Source organism: Carassius gibelio, chromosome B16 (genome assembly GCF_023724105.1).
Source record: "Carassius gibelio isolate Cgi1373 ecotype wild population from Czech Republic chromosome B16, carGib1.2-hapl.c, whole genome shotgun sequence".
NCBI lineage: Eukaryota > Metazoa > Chordata > Actinopteri > Cypriniformes > Cyprinidae > Carassius > Carassius gibelio.
Window position 1 is genome coordinate 28,074,476 of NC_068411.1, and position 20,231 is coordinate 28,094,706.

A 20,231-nucleotide genomic window follows, 5' to 3' on the forward strand; every position below is an offset into this window, starting at 1 on the left:
AATTTTAAAAGTCGTTTTAAGTTCCATTATATTGACACACACACTTAAAAAAACAAACAAAAAAAAAACACTTTTTAAATACACATTTTTAAAACTTATTTAATTTTAAGATTTGTGGAGTCTAAAATCAAGATGTAATTTCTCAAGACACGTATTTTACAAAATGGCCTGCTGCACCTTTAAAATAGCATATTATGGAGTTTTTCATGTCACAGCTTTTTACGTTCGCAGACCCCCACAGTCTTGAAATCCTCTTTTGTAACCTGCGGGGGAGTCCGGAGACATAAAAGTGAAATTTGTGTTGTTTTCGGTGAAGCCATTGTGTAGGGATTGTGTGTATTCTTGCTTTTCCCAAAGACGATTAGCCTTGGTAAGCGACAGCAGTTCTGCTCCCTCCCACCGTTGGAGGAAGCACATCACACAGTCATTAAGTCTGTGACATAATTGGAGAAATGTATGCTGTGATATGTCTCTCTTTAGCTCTGTGAACAGTGTTTGCTTATTTGCATTAAATTACGATTTATTTTAACTCTGCAGACACCACTGTAATTCTCTTTTTAGTGAACTACCTTCATATAAGGTGCCTACTTAGACGGCTGCCATCTAAGACAGCATCCTAAGTGGAGTGGAACTGAAAAGTGACTGATTTGAAATGCTCTACATGAATAAAGGAGCTTCAGATGTTGCACGAATAGCACTCTGAGAAACTCATCTCACAGTGGATTGCAAGACAGCAACTGCCCAGTTTTACATTTTTCTTCACACAGAACTGGAACATCACCTCAGAGCATGTATTCAGTCTTTCTTGAAAAGGTTAGATGTTATTGGTAATTTAGTAAAGTAAGTGACTTTTACCACCTCATGGAGTCACGCTTATATTGATAGAAATATTCAGTTTTAATTACACGGAACTGTATTCAGTGTTAAATGCATGTCAACTCCAAACCCTCTTTCTCCTCTAATGTTAGCATGTGGCCAAATCAAGGTTTCTCTGAAGGCGTCACAGTTTTCTGCCTAGTGTGTACTGATTGTGTCAGGCATGTGCTTCTGATACCTTGATGAGAATAGTGTTATTTTGGTCACAGTCTAGTTTGGGGACCGGTTCTCACTATTAACTAACTTCTGCTTCAGTAAACTCCTAATTTGCTGCTTATAAATAGTTCGTAAGGTAGATGTTAAGATTATGTATGGGGTAAGGGATCAAAAATATGCTCATGCAGAATAAGGCATTAATATGTGCTTTATAAAAACTAATGAACAGCCAGTATGCTTGTAATATGCATGCTAACAAGCATAGTTAATACTGAGAATCGGTCCTTACCGTTATTTTATTATTTATATACTATAATAGCATTTTGATTCAATGCTTTTATTTTTATATTGTCAGTTTTCATTTTAGTAAAGCTTTGGTAATTTTGATATACTTTTGATAACATTTGAGGTCTTTTTTTATGTTTTGAATTATCTTTAATTTTGGATTTTATTTGAGTTTTAGTATAGGTTTCATAATAATATTTTATTTTTACTGTTCTTTTAATGTTTTTATGTACAGTAACTAAATCATTCATTTTTCAGTTTCAGTAATTTTAGAACTTGAAACGTTTTTTTCATGTTTTGTTTCAGCTTTAGATAACAATAGCATCACTGTTGTGACATTCTCTTTGCCTTTCAAAAGCCGGAATGAAACATAGTGACCTGCAGAGTAAACACAGGCTGGCCACCCACTCTCTTCATCAGATGATATTAATTAGAACGAGTGAGTGGGTGGAATAAGTGGTTGGTCAGTTGGTTTTATGATATAATGTTATTAGTAATGTTTGTGAAGATACTCGTCCTTCTTCCTCATTATTATTTTTGAAATGGAAACTAATAATACTCCAGGTTGTATAGGATATGTGCTATTACTTTTGTTAATAAGCACACTTACTACAGTAATTTCACCTGACAGGTAATAAAACTGGCAAAACAAAAAAAACAAAGGAAGAGAATCAGATTTGGGTCAGTAAGTAACCACCAACATCGCAGTAACTACTAAATGCATATCAACACACCGGTGTCAGAAAATGGCTAAATCTTGTCAAATCCTTTTTTATACTATGCCTTACAAAATCTCTCTGCGCTTTTTTTAACACAATGAGCCCTGATGCGATGCATTTGCTGAAAGAACCTTCTGAGATGGATTATTATTTAGCCTCATTACATGGAGCACTATTTATCATGCAGGAGGTGCTGAATGTGGGGAATGTGAGATGGAAACTCTGTTATGGTGACACAGCTAATGTAATACAGTGAAAATTAATGGTAATAAAGACTCATTTTCTGTGAGATTGAGCCCCTGAAGCACAATCACGGTCCTTGTTGTCTTTACAGATCTCTATTTGTCATGCTTTTCTGTCTGCGCCCGCTGGATTCTTGGTTTAAGCTGCTTTTGTTAAACCACTGATTCTTCAGCCTGTACAATATGCTATATATGCTTGCATTTCATGTATTATTACGGCAGAAAAATGGGTAATTAGTCACAACTGTCATAAAAAGGAATAAAAAAAGCTTTTGGAGGTGAAATGAATGTAATGACCCTTTAATTGCAGTAAGTAAGTTTCTTTTCTCTTTTGATTATACAGAAACTTACTAATAGACATACCTATTTTTACTGAAGTTTTTAGCTATTTTCTCAAAGTTAATAGTTAAACCTCAAATGGGAATTTTCAAGCTGTGGTTAAGATGTTAAAAAGATCATTCTGTGATGCATAAGCTTTTATTTTTCATTGGTACTTTATTTCTTCATTTGCCTGATGTTAAGCATTTATTCATAGTCTGTTTAGAATATGTTTGGCAACAATTTGTTGTATTTGATGTGATCCCAAAACTAGAGCCCATGATGTTCTCTATTTAGAGTTTGATGCTGCCACAGTAGTACAAAGCAGCAGGTACTGAGTGATGATTAACTCGTTTGGATTGCCTAATTGCTTCACAGCCAAATAGTTAATTAGGCCAACACTCAGATCATCACCTTAAGGATCAGTCAGGTACAAAAGTGAACCTATGCAAATTTCAAAGTGTGTAAACCTGACACTCTGGCTCTGTTTCAGTACTCACTGTCTGTTGCCTACATACACAGTTGCTTTCAGAGGCAGCGTCTAAACTGGGTTTGGTGTCTCATAAGAGAATGATTTGGAACATCACACATAGGCAGCAACTTATGAATAGCACTTCACAAAAGAGTTTGCATTTTGCAGTTTAATTAGCTTCAAAATTATATCGCAGATATACTGTCTGTCTGTTTGTCTGTCATTCTATCTATTGTTCTATCAGTCTATCTATTGTTGCATTATGGCATTAACTTTTAAAAGAATCTTATTAGGCAGCATCATTATGTTGCATTTCCTCTGGGACTAACTGGTGTGTTTTCCCCAGGTCCGTGGGGCAGATGTATGGGCAGCGAGTGCGGTCCAGGAGGCAGTCAGAGTCGGGCGGTGTGGTGCGCTCATGTGGAAGGCTGGACCACCCTTCACACCAACTGCCTTCAGTCCACACGGCCGGCCAACCAACAGAGCTGCTTCCGTGTCTGCGACTGGCACAGGGATCTGTATGACTGGCGGTTGGGCAGGTGGAACCAGTGTGTTCCCATATCGCTGCGCACCGGCCGCACGGGCGTTTGCCTGCAAGGCGAAGAGGGCATCCAGACGCGGGAGGTGAACTGTGTGCTCAAGGCGGACAGCTCGGCTGCGGACCACGCCATCTGTGAGTACTTTGAGCCCAAACCCCGACAGGAACAAGCCTGTTTAATTCCTTGCCCTCAAGACTGTGTGGTGACTGAGTTCACCCCGTGGACCACGTGCTCCAAGACCTGCGGGCTGGGTCTGCAGAACCGCGTCCGCTCCGTCGTGGCACCGCCGCTGTTCGGCGGGCTTCCTTGCCCCAATCTGACGGAGTTCCAGACGTGCGTGCCGAGGGCCTGCGAGGGCAGAGAGACGGTGTTCAGTCTGAAAGTGGGTGGATGGAGCGAGTGCAAGCTGCCTTCTTTAATTTCACCTCCGGCCTCCTCGGCTGCCCCCTCGCGCACCGCCCGCCAAGCCCGCCGGCGGAAAGGCAAAGAGAGGAAAGGGAACCGTGACCCGGAGATGCGCGAGCTCATCAAGAGCAAAAGGAACCGCAACAGGTTGAATCGACTAGAGGACGACCTCTGGAATATGGAAATAGGCTACCAGTCTCGGCAAGTGGTGTGTGTGCATCGAAACGGAAGCACGGTGTCACTCAGGTTAGTGACTTTTATTTATTTTACACAAATAAAAATGAGCTTGTGAGGGGCGGAAGATTGATCTGTTCAGTGAACTGTATTACCAACTAACTAATTTTGACAAACATAGTTTCTGGATTTTACGTTAACATAACGTTAACATAACAGCCTCATATCTGTTGACAGGTCAACGGCTAGATCATTTTTTTTTTTCCTATTTATTTCTTAAATACTTTACTGCCCTCAAAAAATAGCTTGTTGGTCTAACTTAATAAAATTATGACACACATTTCCACACATTTAAATGGATTTATTTGAACTTAATAACTGTCAGTTTGTGCACTTTTGACAGGATTTTTTGAAAAATTAATACAAGACGTAGTCAGCCAGATGATGAACAGTATTAATATTATTAATTAATAATTATTATATGATGCAGTCACACTTGTAGCAATATTTGTTAGTTCTGTTTGTTGATTCAGGGTTAGCATCCTCTGGGGTCCTCTGAGGGGTCAGCATCATCTCTTCTCAGGTGTTCTGGATCCAGACTGGAGCTTGTGTAATTCTAGTTAAAATTATTTGTCATCCAATCTTCAAAATTTTTAAAACACTTTGTTATCTTCGATAATTGAGAAGTTTCATCTGGTCTCGTTGAGATATATAGCTGAGTATCATCAGCATAAAATTGGAAGCTAATTCCGTATTTTCTAATAATATTACCAAGGGGCAACATGTATATTGAAAATAGAAGGGGACCTAGGATGGATCCTTGTGGCACTCCATATTTTTCTGATGATAAATGAGATCACAACAATTTCCCTGGACATAATTCACTCTTTTTAATCCAAGCAGTGTTGTTGCTCTTCAGACTGGTGCCTTTGTGCAGAATTGCGTGAGTTTTATGCATTTTTATGAAAATGGAAATGCATGTTAGAGTTTTAATGTTTAGTTATTTTGAACATTTAAAAGACTTCAGAAAACATATAAAGGATGTATTTTTTTGTTTATTTGGTTACCATTGTGGTAAAGAGTAGAGCTTGAGCTTAGGTTGTCAATAGGTGTCATACACACATGTAAATGTTCTATGATAGTTTGATTGTGAAGGGTAGAAATGCTGACAGTATAAACGGTGTAAATCATGTGCTGGCTTTCAAACTGATTTTTTTTTTCTCTTCTCATATTTATTCTTATTAAAATGTAACAGCCAGCATAACACTTGTTTAGTACAACATAACACTAAGTACAATTTTTGTAGCATGCAAGTAATGAACAAGTAAAAATGTTCTCATGACATTAGTATATTACATCTCATGTGGCCTATACCCTAACCACAAAGCCTATACTTCACCATAATGGTAACCTCAGATATAATCATAAACATAAACTCTTTTAAATGTCAAAAATAACTAACAAACAAACTTTAATGTCTTTCCCTTTAGCAAAAACCGATTAAACAGCACTTAATTTCAACATTTATTCTCCTGGTCTATCACTACACAAAGCATGCTGGGAACTAGAAAAGAATTTTAAAATAAATATTTTTTTATTATAATTAATCAACATTCATAAAAATGTATTTAAAAATATATTAAACATTGCAATTTGTACAATACCTAGGAGACACCTCTTCTATGATGAGCATGTTAGAATTGTTAATATTCATTTTTATATTAATTTCCTTTCTGTTAGTTTAGGATGTAAAATGTTATATGGTGCGACTCCCAAAACTTAAAGAGTTTATGAATTAATAAATATCATTATATTAATATTATTATATTTAAACAATTATCTAAATGATAATTAACATATATATATATATATATTAGGGATGCACCGAAATTTCGGCCACCGAAAATTTTCGGCCGAAAATTGCTTTTTCGGTTTTCGGCCGATAGACTTTTATCACCGAAACTTTTTTTTTTTTTTTTTTTTTTTTTTTTTTTAATTGAATACAAAATTATACATACAACCAAGGCAACTGCATTCCTTCTACAGGACATAAAGATATCGAATGATAGGCTCAACACAATTTAACCAAAAAATTACTAACAAAGGATAAAAAAAATAAAAAATAAAAAAAAGGCTATATCATATCTTACAACTTACTTAGACAGATAAATAAAATAAATAAATAGAAACTAATTAAATTAAATTTAGGGACAAAATCACACCAAATCATATGAAATCAAAAGATCAAGCAGCTTCAACGCATTCCCACCTTTCATTCTCTCAAGGGCTTTAGAATAACACTTTAGTTCTTTTTTAAACACCACAAATAATGGAAGGGACTTAAAGAATCTACATTTATGAATGAAATATTTTGCCATTATTACAATGTTATTAATCAAATAAAAGTTAACATAGCAATCTTTGGGAATACCAAATAAGATATGTTGTAAAGTAAAAGCAAAACCATCAACAACCACCTCTTTTTCTATCAACCAGTTCTGAACTGATATCCAGAAGACTTTGGAAAAATTACATGTAAAGAAGATATGGTCAGTGTCTTCAGAATGGATATTACAGAAGGAACAGGGGACAGTATCTATTTTAAATTTTTGATTTAAGAATTTATTAGATGGATAAATCTCATTAAGAATTTTGAAATGCGTTTCTTTTGCTTTAGGGGGAATAGGAAAATGTAAATAAGCTGTTCTAAGATATTTTACAGTATTCTTACTAAACATGTTATCTATCTTGTTTCTTTTAATTTGACAGGGATAACATGTTATTAAGACGATCTGTCTTAAATACTTGTTAGTACAATGAACACTTTTAAAATTAATATCTCCAATGAATAAAGTAGGAAGAGCTGGTTTAACTTTAGCATAAGAAAGGGAGCATCTCATCAACATTTTTAATCCAGAAGGTATTGCATTAATGACAGTGAAAAACTCCTTCGGGTGACAGGTAAATCCATGCTTCAATGTAAAAGCATTATAGTCTAAGAGGTTACCCTTTTCATCCATTAGATCCTTTACCGACCATAAACTTCTGCTTAGCCAATTCTTAAAGCATAAAGATTTGTTCCTGTGCAGTATATATTTGTTGTTCCAGATAGAAACAGTATGAGGTGTAAAATTGTGTTTATATGCCAATTTCCAATATAAGAGAACCTGTTGATGGAATGTTGATAGTTTCACCGGGAGTTTCGATAAATCAAAATCACAATTGAGCAAAAATTGAATTCCACCAAATTCTTGAAACAAAGCTGAGGGAATTGTAAACCAAAAACTATCTTCATTACAGACAAACATTTTTAGCCATTTGAGTTTTAGCAAAATATTCATGTTTTCAAATTCAATCACATTCAAACCGCCTTGTTCATAAGATTTTACAATGTCAACTTTGTTAATATAATGAGCTTTTTGTCTCCAAATAAAATTATACATTTTCCGGGAACAAGTTTTAATAAAATTTGTGGGGGGAGCTAAAGAAAGAGCTGGATAAATCAATCTGGATAAGTATTCGATTTTGGTTAATAAAATTCGACCAAAAATTGAAAGGTCTCTTTGTAACCAGCAATTTAAGATTCGGTTTGCTTTTTGTAGATTATTTTCAAAATTATCTTTCGTACAAATTTTCTGATCTTTGGTAATTGTAATGCCTAAATATTTTACCTTATTTTTTACCGGAATATTATTCAGACAAGTGATATCACTCTGATGAAGGGCAAAGAGTTCACATTTGCTTAAATTTAGCTGGAGTCCTGATGCCTTAGCAAAGGTATTAACTAATGAAATAGCCAGATGAATTTGATCCTTGTTTTTTAAGAATAACGTAGTATCATCTGCCAATTGACTGATTGCTATACTTTTATCAAATACATTTAATTTCTGTACCGTTCGATCATGAATAACTAAAGTAGACAACATGTCTGCAGCCAAAATAAATAAAAGAGGGGATAGAGGGCAGCCCTGTCTTATTCCACGACTAATAGAAAATCTTTTTTGAAGTACCGTAAGGAAGAGAAATGGAGCTGTTCATATCTTTATAAATAATTTTAATAATATTGAGAAATTGCTCACCAAAACCAAAGAGCTCTAAAGCTTTAAATAAAAACCTATGTTCTAATGTGTCGAAGGCTTTCTTGAAGTCTAAGAAAAGAATATATCCATCATCCTTTATCAAATGATTGTATTCAACCATATCCATTACTAGTCTTACATTATTGTGAATAGATCTACCTTTAAGGAAACCCGATTGAACCTCATTAATTACCCCATTAAGGCCCTCTTTCAGTCTATTGACAAGAACGTGTGTAAAAATTTTATAATCATTGTTAAGCAAGGTGATTGGGCGGAGATTATCTAAATATCTATGATCTTTATCTGGTTTGGGAATTAAAATGATCAAGCCTTGACTCATTGTGGGGCACAAAAATCCATCTTCAATAGATTCAGTAAGAGCATTAAATAATAACATTTTCAAATCATTCCAAAAAAATTTATAAAAATTTCCTGTAAGGCCATCGGGACCAGGGGATTTGTTTGACTTAAGTTTCTGAACTGCTAGATCGAGTTCCTCCATACCTAATTGTGCATCACAAAGATCTCTTAATTCATTGTCAATCCTAGGAATAAAATTACAAATTTTTTCAAAGAAGTCATCACATTCTTTTGGAGAAAAATTAGATAAATATAAATCACTGTAGAAATTATGAACTTCTTTACTTATTATTGTAGGATCAGTACTTTCAGTATTATTCACCATTAGGGAAATAATATTGTTTTTAGACTGTCTTCTTTTTTCTAATCTACAAAAATAGGACGTGCTTTTCTCACCCTCCTCTATCCACTTGGCCTTTGAGCGAATGTATGCACCTTTAGCTTTCTTGATATACAAGTTATCCAATTGTGTCTGAAGAGAAATAAAATTACTTTTTTCAATGCTACTTAATGCATTTTTGCTACAGTACTTATTAATTTCAGATATAAGTTTGTATTCATGTTGTCTTCTTAATTTGGCAAGCATTTTACTATAGCTTATAGAAAATTCACAAATTTTAAATTTAAGAAATTTCCATCTGGCTTTATGAGAACTGAAATCATTACTATTCTCAATTACTTTAATTAAATTTTTAATCTTTGCACAAAATCCTGCATTTTCAAGCAAATCAGAATTAAATTTCCAATACCCCTTTTTATATGAAATCTTACTCTTTGGCTCAACAACTAAGACAATAGCGCAATGATCTGTTAGAGGTGTTGGTGAAATAGAGCAATCCTTCACAAAATGTAACAAGTTATCTGAGATTAACCAATAATCGATCCTCGATTTGCTAGAGGCATTAGGTCTAAACCAGGAAAATTTATTGATGTTAGGGTTAAGATGTCTCCATACATCCAATACTTTAAGATTGTTGCAAAAGTGAGTAATCATAGAGTTCGGTTGAGATGAACTACTTTTAGGTGGATGCCTGTCAAGAGTTTCATCTGGTGTAACATTAAAGTCTCCACCTATAACAATATTATCTGTTGGGAATAACCTCTTAAAATTACAAATTAAAGAAGAGACCTCAGCAAAAAGCTGTTGATTTTGTTTTGCATTATTATGACCATAAACATTGACCAAAATAAAAAAGATAGATTCAATATCCAGAACAATTGCAACCCAATGTCCATTAGAATCAGTTTTAACAGAAATCACTTTACCTGGACAGTTGTTAAATAAAATCGCAGTCCCTGCAGAGTGGGAGGATCCGTGGCTTAATAGCATTTTATCTCCCCATTGATTCGACCAAAAAGCAACATCAGTTACGGTAGAGTGCGTCTCTTGCAAAAAAATACAATGCGAACCAGTTCCTTTACAAAATAAAAACATAGCCTTTCTTTTGACCTTATTTTGAATGCCCCGAACATTTAAAGAGAGTAATGAAAACGGTAACTTAACTGGAAACATACGAAGAACAAATAAAAATAAAAAATAGAAAAAAAAGACACAGATTGCGAACTCGAATCAGATATGTACTAAATGGATGACAATTAACCGAGTACATATTTCGCAACCTAGCATTTCTCCAAAATATCACATCTCACACCATCCTACCCGTAAAAAGTTCAAGTGAAGGATTTCGTTGGGTCAATGCGTCGTCCTTCAATGTAACCAAACGGACCTCTGTAATACGCTTTTTTTCCTTCTTTACGTGCTTGAGCAATCAGCGGCCACAGAACGGCACGAGCGTTACGGTCTTCCTTCGTGAAGTCTTCCACAAATCTGACTCCCCGGTTAAGGCAAACAGATGAGTTTTTCGTTGATTTCCAAATTTCGTCTCTGTATTTCCGCATTGCGAATTGGACAATCATCTGTCTTGGTCTTCCTGATTCTTTCTTACCGATCCGGTGCACAGTGTCAATAATATCGTCTAACTTCTGTATCAAGTGCGGAGCAATTTCGGCAATCAGGTCAATCACCTCCCTGCGGGGATCCTCTTCAGACTTCTCCTTCATGCCATTAATCCGAAGATTCCATCTTCTTTTATATCGTTCAAGATCAGATGTTCTGCTTTCCAAGTCATTGTGTGCGGTGGTTAAACCTATGACCGATTTGCTCAACTCTTTGCACTTTTCTTTGCAGTCTTTAATTTCAGCCGAGTTAAATTCAACCGCTTTGGAAATCTCTGCAATCATGATGCAATTGTTTCGCATTTGATTCGCCAATTCTTCTAACTTTTCATCTTGTGAATCGAAGCGAGCAGATAGGGAAGTAATGGCTTGCAGCAGAGTAGCGTTGGTGATGTCCTCTTCTTGAGGTTTTAGCTTTTTCGACATATGTACTTTAGTGGGTGTAAAGTGAGAGGAATCACGGCGTTTCTCTAATGAATCAGTTGTTGTTTCCATCTCTGAAGCTGCAGTTTGAGCCACGCGATGGTCCGAAGGAATAATAATCTTGGGATGAGTTGTTTGGTGAGATTTTCGCATTTTCTAGTTCAACAACAATAACACCAAATCTTTAAAGTCACTCTGGGTAGGTGTAATTGAGAAACAAGCTTATTTTCGTAATAGAAAACGGGAGATATCTAGGCCGCTTAGTGAGGGCGCGTGTGTTCAGCCCGCCATCTTGCCGGAACTCTCACTTTTATCACCGAAACAACACGGCCGAAATGTTGTGATGACGCAAACAGAAAGCGCGACCTGCACGTGCACCTGCATAGCTTAGACCACGAGCTCCACGCGACATTCACTTAACACCAGTGAGAACACTCTCTCTTCTTATTCCTTTATTCGCAGCACTAAAGCGTCTCCTAACAAAGAGATTAAGACGGACCACGAAGTAAAAACAAAGAAAAGTACAGTCTTATAGAGTCTGTTAGCACACGTCTCACTGAGATCTTTTCGGATCCTCTGCACTTCGCGAATGTGCTTGATCCGCGTTATAAAACCATTACTTGGATGCGGAAATAAGGCAGCGCGCACGAGAAATGATCCAGGCCGCGCTGGATGCGGAGAACCCGCGTGGAGACGAAGAAGCGCCAAGTGCAGGAGACTGAGATCAGAGCGCAGAAAAAAAGACTGGTCTCTGCACCAGATGAGGGGCATGCACCATCGTTGTCTGATATGTTAAGTGAAATTCTACAAGAAAGTGCCTCAAATAATAATAATACGTTGGCTATTTTGTTCTTAGGCTACTATATATATATATATATATATATATATATATATATATATATATACACACACAATATATACACACACAATATATACATACATAATATCAGATTGTAGCCATATTTATGCTAGATTTTCTGCTAGATTTCTGCTTTAATTTGATAAAAATGTTCATTCATGCCCTGGCCCTATTTAAATACACTCTTTCAAATATTTCTCAAATGTCAGGCAGATGACAAGCTCAACTGCTCAACAGCTAGATGGTTAACTGTCTGAAATCCCTATCCCCAGAAGTGACAACCCTCTTGCCTATACTGGAGAAGTGATGCACTTTCTAGTCCTACAGAGAACAATTTCAAATGCACTTCACCTAAATGCACTTTGTTTTTATGAGAGAACTGTTCATTTTAAAACCTTTCTGCAGGCCAGTAGCACTGTACATTATTATTAAATATACACATGAGTGGGATACATTTTTGGTTTGAATTTTATTTTATACTGTGCATTGTTGCTATGTGCTTAATAAATATTTGCATCATTTGTAATTATGTATTTTTATGTTTTTTTTTTTAAATAAGTTATTTAATTGTAATTATCTTTGAAACTTTAATATTAATTTATGCAATTGCAATGTCTTAATTTTAGTAAGGTTAGTACACGGTCATAGCAATAAATGCAATGGTACTAATAATTGGCATAATTTCTTTCGGTGTTTCGGTTTCGGTTTTCGGCCTTGGTTTTCTCTTTTTCGGTTTTCGGTATCGGCCAAGAATTTTCATTTCGGTGCATCCCTAATATATATATATTAATTTATTAAAAAATGCATTAAAAATGCTATTTGTGCAATGGATTCACCTCTTCTATGATGAGCTTGTTTTTCATATTGGATTTCTAAACATTTATTTTAATGTTTTCTTTTCATTAATTTAGGATATAAAATGTCTTGTTGTGCAACTCTACAAAAATTAGATATTTATAGTAATACATATAACTAAGTCAATATTAATTCGTCATATTAATTATTAGTAATCTTAAGCAATTATTATTTTTATCACAACTGCCCTTTTTGTTCTAGTTTAAGAAGGATATTATTTGTTACTTGTAAAAAGTTTGTCATACAAAGGCTGAGCAGTTTTTCTCAGTTTGTCCGTTAATATATAAAAAAAAACCTGGTCATTTTTCTGTTTGTGTTAAAATAGACTCTATTAATATTAGTTTCTCCTGAGCTGCATCTATTTTGTTGTACCACTAATGGCTTTCAGGCTAATAACGGTTAAATGAGTGTAGGGATCCCGGCGTATTTCTGCTCTCCGTCAGCTGCTGACAGTAAGAGGATGACGGCTGCGTGACTCGTCTGGGTCTCCGCTGTGCTGTCAAAGCTCTCCCACGCTTGATGTCTATTTTCAATGGTAGAAATGACAACTGTATATTCCCCAGCAGCAGATTGTGTGACACGGCAAGAATCTGTGCCAGCACTTTCCACAGAGTATTAAATGTTCAAGAGTTTTGTAGTTATTTGAAAAGTTTTGGGTGCAGCCTTATAGTCTGTGTATCTCAGGCGTACAGTGTTTAGCCTTTGATATTCGTTCGAGCTCAGGAACATGGAAACAGTTGAAAGGAAAACATTCAGAGCGTTTCCGCCTGAGGAATCTGCAGGTAAAGTTAAGTTCATGGAAACAGTTCAATAGCCAACCTCAAGGTTGAAGCAACCCAGCAAAGTCACATATAATACACAAAGTCATACACGATTCAACATTTTTTGGAAACATTTTAAAGTCATTTATGCTCATTAAGGCTGTCTTTATTTTATTAAAAATGAAGTTAAAGCATTTAATATTGTTATAATTTAAGTGAGATGTTTACTATTTGAATATATTGTAAGATGTACTTTATTTCTGTGATTCAAAGCAGATTTCTTCAGTGTCACATGATCCTTCAGACATCATTCTAATACTGTATGCTGCTCAAGAAACATTTCATATTATTATCAATGTTCGAAACAGTTGTTTTGCTTGCTATTTTTGTAGAAACCATGATATTTAATTTTTTGGATTCTTTGAATAGAACGATAAAAAGATCACCGTTTATCTGAATTTCTTTTTTTTTTTTTATTGTAAACATCACTTTTTTATTTATTTAATGCATCCTTGCTAAATAAAATTATTAATTTCTTTAAAAAATTAAAGAATTTTACTGACCGCACAATTTTGAACGGTAATGTTACTCTGGACCACAAAACCAAACTGAGATTTATACATCAATAAATAAGCTTTACATTGATGTATTGTTTATTAGGATCGGACAATTTTTGGCCGAGATACAACTATTTGAACATCTGGAATCTGAGGGTGCAAAAAATCTAAAAACGGAGAAAATCACCTTTGAATTTGTCCAGATTCATTCGTAGCAATGCATATTACTAATCAAAAATTAAGTTTTGATATATTTGTGGTAGGAAATTTACTAAATATTTTCATGGAACATGATCTTTACTTAATATTATATATAAAAAACAATAATTTTGAGACATACAAAGTTTTTTTGGCTATTGCTACAAATATACCCATGTATATTTAATGTATGGAATTGCGAAATAACCATCATACCTCCAGGTGAATAAATATTTATCTTCTCCTTGCTCCTGAAATATTTATAGCTGTTTTGTTTCTTCAAGAAAGTGAAAAATAAGTTTTTCTGTGATCAGCAAGTGGACCATCACAAACAAACAGTTCACACCATTCTCATTCTGTTTCTTTACTTTGCTTTTGTCAGTATAGTAAACCCAGCAGTACTTAGTGTAATATTTTCCCAGAGATATCATCTGTGTTTGTGGCTTTACACAAGCCCTCAAAAACCAAAGACCGTAAATCATATGCATTTGCTCTGTGTTATGCATACAATAGCATTGTTTAATTGAGTATTTCCTGCTAATTAGGGCTCAAGCCCAAAGGGCGAGAGGCCTATTGTTTTCCTTAGGATTATTTTTTATTATTATTATTATTAGGGCTCAAGCCCGAAGGGGCGAAGAGCCCTATTGTTCTTCTAAGGATTATTCTTCTTCTTATTATTATTATTTTTTTTATTTTTTATTAAACCTTCCGGGGGTTTTTAGGGGCCTTAACATGCTCAAAAACTCTTGAAAATTGGCACACACATTGGAATCTGCGGCCATCAGGACGCTGCAGAGACTGGGACCCGGGCGTGGCACAGGGACTCTACAGCGCCCCCTGGAACACCTTCTGAAATCTTGAACCATAGCTCACACAGACTTGCATGTATTTATATCAAACTCGGTACACTTATAGATCTCATTGAGCCAAACAACTTTCACACTTTATGTCATAGGCTCCGCCCAACAGGAAGTCAGCTATTCAGGGCTGTTTAAAAAAAGCATGCTCTGGAATTTGAAATACTCCTCTGAGGTTTTCAACCCGTTCGCCACGAAACTCGGTGAACATGATCTCAAGACATTGAGGATGAAAAATTGCGAGGGGATTTTTGATATCTCGAACGGTTTGCCCGTGGCGAGGCATGGAACTTATGGCGAGAAATGAGAAACAGGAAATGTCTAATAACATCCACATACATTTCCTGAATTTGATCAAACTTCATGGGTTTGTTCGTTGTATGATACCGATCGTATATATGTGGCTATTAAGAGTCAACGTTATAGCGCCACCAACTGGCAGCAGGAAGTGTGTCATTTTCCAAATGCTTTGAATTCAGCATCTTATTTTTACTCGATTTACTTAAAACTTCATCAGAATAATGACAAAACACGGCCGATGTAAATCTGTTGTGGGGATATTGATATCTGATATAGTGTTGCCATGGCAACGTGTCAAACTTGAATGTTCTGTTATGGTGAGTTTGAGGCAGACAACAAGTTCAGATTTACATGAAACTCAAAACACATATCAGTATTAGTGATAGCTAGACAATGGCAAAAGCTTTTAAAAGGGCGTGAAGGAGGCACTCTATAGCGCCACCTTTTGTCAAAAGTTGGGGGGTTAGTTTTAGCTACAGACACCAAACTTGGTACATAAATTGTTCTTTTCAAGACGGACAACTTTCTAATTCACAGTCATCAGCTACGATCAACAGGAAGTCGGCTATTTTGATTTGAATGTGTATTTTTGAGATTTTACAGTTGTGAATTAATGAATACTCCTCACAGGGGAAGTACACTATACACACCAAACGTTGTCTACATGAAGAAAAAACATCGAGGAACTTAAATTGCGAACAGATTTTGGTTAGCTTGAACGGTTTTGTCGTGGTGATTTTTTGAAATGACAGTAAAAAGTGAAACATTAATCGTCTTGTATTTTTAAATTGCAGCTTCCAAACCTTTAAAAAACATTTTTAATTTAGAAAACCAGTGATTCTGAGGAAATATGCATAGTTTCATGACTTTACAGCACTGTATGATTAAAAGAAAATTTAAAAACTGTCAGACATCTGATCTCACTCTGTCACTCTGTGTGCTGACTCTGTGTGTGTGTGTGAGTGTGAGTGGGGGAGGGGTGTGAGCTGAGTGGCAGACAGACAGAGAGAGAGAGAGACTTAAACATCTCTTTAATCACCAGAAAAAAAACTGTATTTTAAATAGTTATTTTTTTGTTGTTGTTGCAAATTGTGCTGTTATCATTACATCTTAAGAAATATCTTAGGCCTTATCCTTTTCTGACAGTTTCAGGGATTAAAAACAATCCTAAAAAACCTTATTTGTGCTGCAAATAATAATTTCAAACTCATTTGATACTGACCTCTGTCACCCTGTGACATGACATTTATTTGAATTTACATAATCTCAAGGATGTAACAGTAAAACTGTTCAGCTCACAGATGAAGACTAAGCTTTAATGCAAGCAGAACTATTTCACAAATGCTTATAGGTTAATGAAATCATAACAAAACACTTTTAAATTATTTAAGGATTTGGTAACACTTTAAAATAATGTCTCAATTGTTAACATTAGTAAATGCATTGGTAACACTTCATAATAGCTGCAATTCTTAGCTAAGCATTAGTAAATAGTCAGTTCATGCTTTATATAGCCTTCTCCCAAAATTAATATTTTAGTAAGCATTTTATAAATACAGCTATAATTAAATTGTTCATGGTTTATATGCACATTTATTTTGAGGAGATTAAAGGCTGTAATCTCCCTAAAAAAAATGTAAAATAAAAAATAAAATAAATAAAATAAACAAACACAGAACTCATAAATATTTATTTCAAGATGCAATAAAAGAAAACTGTACACTTGAATTTATATATATATATATATATATATATATATATATATATATATATATATATATATATATATATATATATATATACACACAATTGCATAAGTTTATATTTAAAAATGTTTAGCAAGTGTACAGCTAATAATAATAATAATGCATTTTATTTAGTTTTAGCTACAGACACCAAACTCGGTACTTAAATTGTTCTTATCAAGACGGACAACTTTCTAATTCACAGTCATAAGCTACGATCAACAGGAAGTCAGCTATTTTGATTTGAATGTGTATTTTTGAGATTTTACAGTTGTGAATTAATGCATACTCCTCACATGGGAAGTACACTATACACACCAAACTTTGACTACATGAAGAAACAACATCGAGGAACTTAAATTGCGAACGGATTTTGGTTAGCTTGAACGGTTTTGACGTGGTGATTTTTTGAAATGACAGTAAGAAGGGAAACATTAATTGTATTGTATGTCTAAATTGCAGCTTCCAAACACTTCAAGGCATGTTTTCATACAGAGATCAAATCATTATGAGGAAATATGCATAGTTTCATGACTTTACAACACTGTATGGATAAAAGAAAAGAAAAAACTGTCAGACTTCTCAACTGACATGATCTCACTCTGGCCACTCGTCTGTGTGAAGAAAGGGAGGGGGAGAGGGAGGGGGAGTGTGAGTGTGAGGGGGTTGGTGACTGTGAATCTTTGGTGACTGACAGTGTGTGTGGATTGTAGGGAGGGGCTGTCTGGCAGAGAGAGAGAGAGAGAGAGAGACCTAATCATCCCTTTAATAATCAGAAAAAAAAATCTGTATTTTAAATTGTTTTTGTTTTTGTTGTTGCTAATGGTGGCGTTTTTTTCCTTTCATTACAGGTTAAGAAATCTCTTAGGCCTTATCCTTTTCTGACAGTTTTAGGGATTTAAAAACATCCTAAGAATCGTTACTTGTGCTGCAAATAATAATTTCAAACTCATTTGATACTGACCTATGACAACCTGTGACGTGACATGACATTTATTAATCTCATGGATGTAACAGTAAAACTCTTCAACTGACAGATTAAGCTGCAATCCAAGCAAAACTATTTCACAAATGCTTATAGGTCATTAAAATCATTACAAAACACTGTTCTTCTAAGGATTATTCTTCTTCTTATTAGGGCTCAAGCCCGAAGGGGCGAAGAGCCCTATTGTTCTTCTAAGGATTATTCTTATTATTATTTTTTTTATTTTTTATTAAACCTTCCGGGGGTTTTTGGGGGCCTTAACATGCTCAAAAACTCTTGAAAATTGGCACACACATTGGAATCTGCGGCCATCAGGACGCCGCAGAGGCTGGGACCCGGGCGTGGCACAGGGACTCTACAGCGCCCCCTGGAACACAGTCAGAAATCATGAACCATAGCTCACACACACTTGCATATATTTATATGAAACTCGGTACACTTATAGATCTCATTGAGCTGAACAACTTTCGCGCTCTATGTCATAGGCTCCGCCCAACAGGAAGTCAGCTATTCAGGGCTGTTTAAAAAAAGCATGCTCTGGAATTTGAAATACTCCTCTGAGGTTTTCAACTCGTTCGCCACGAAACTCGGTGAACATGATCTCAAGAAATTGGGGATGAAAAATTGCGAGGGGATTTTTGATATCTCGAACGGTTTGCCCGTGGCGAGGCGTTGAAATTAGGGCAAAAAGTGAGAAACAGGAAATGCCTAATAACATCCACATACATTGCCTGAGTTTGATCAAACTTCATCGGTTTGTTCGATGTATGATACCGATCGTATATATGTGACTATTAAGAGTCAACGTTATAGCGCCACCAACTGGCAGCAGGAAGTGAGTCATTTTCAAAATGCTTTGAATTCAGCATCTTATTTTTACTCGATTTGCTTCAAACTTCATCAGAATAATGACAAAACATGGCCGATGTAAATCTGTTGTGGGGATATTGATATCTTATATATTGTTGCCATGGCAACGTGTCAAACTTGAATATTCTGTTATGGTGATTTTGAGGCAGATAACAACCTCAGATTTACATGAAACTCAAAACACATATCAGTATTAGTGATAGCTAGATAATTGAAAAAGCTTTTAAAAGGGCGTGAAGGAGGCACTCTATAGCGCCACCTTTTGTCAAAAGTGGGGGGGTTAGTTTTAGCTACAGACACCAAACTCGGTACAAAAATTGTTCTTATCAAGACGGACAACTTTCTAATTCACAGTCATCAGCTACGGTCAACAGGAAGTCAGCTATTTTGATTTGAATGTGGATTTATTTTTACATTTAGCTGTGAATTAATGCATACTGCTCAGAGGAGAGTAACACTATAAACACCAAACTTTGTCTACATGATGCCAAAACATTTTAAACAACTTAAATTGCCAATGGATTTTGGATAGCTTGAACGGTTTTGTCGTGGTGATTTTTTTAAATGACAGTAAAAATGGAATTATTAATTGTCCTGCATTTTTAAATTCCAAACACTTCAAAACCTTTTTTCATACAGAAAAAAAGTCATTCTGAGTAAATATGGATAGTTTCACGACTTTATAACACTGTATGGATAACAGAAAATTAAAAAACTGTCAGACATCTCATCTCACTCTGTCCCTCTGTTTGAGTATATGTGCTTCAGACTTCCATTGTCTGAGAGAAATAGCGCCCCTACAGGTGCAATTACCGGACTTTTACTTTCACTTTTAAATCGGTTAAAAATACAAATAAATACTTAGATTTAATTCACACTGACAAGCTAAACCAACATATATGATTATTACCGGGTCAGGGCTCATTATATTGATGTGTGGTCAGTGATACGTGAGAAACACGAGAGATGAATCACGCTCTGAGCATGAGCGTGTGGAATGACGAGCTCAGAAAAAACTACTTTATTCTTGTTTTATAGCTTTTACAAATAAAATATTGCAGCGATATCACACAATTCACCAATTAGAACACACCAAGAGCTAAATTCAGATGTTTTTGAACTGTTTGTGTAAAAATTAAATATTTGCATATCTGAAATCACCGCTCCGATCAGCGCGTAGTGTTACGAGCTGAAAACAAACGAATTTATTCTTGTTTAAGAGCTTTTTTAAATAAAATAT

General features: G+C 35.3%; 1 protein-coding gene across 1 annotated transcript in view; it reads left to right on the forward strand.

Moving 5' to 3' along the window:
* Positions 1 to 20,231, forward strand: part of LOC127974368 (thrombospondin type-1 domain-containing protein 7A-like) — a 225,442-nt gene that overhangs the window by 34,607 nt on the left and 170,604 nt on the right. The window contains exon 2 of the mRNA XM_052577577.1: positions 3,415 to 4,258. Within this exon, the coding sequence (XP_052433537.1) occupies positions 3,415 to 4,258 (844 nt within the window). The remainder of the gene's footprint in view (positions 1 to 3,414; positions 4,259 to 20,231) is intronic.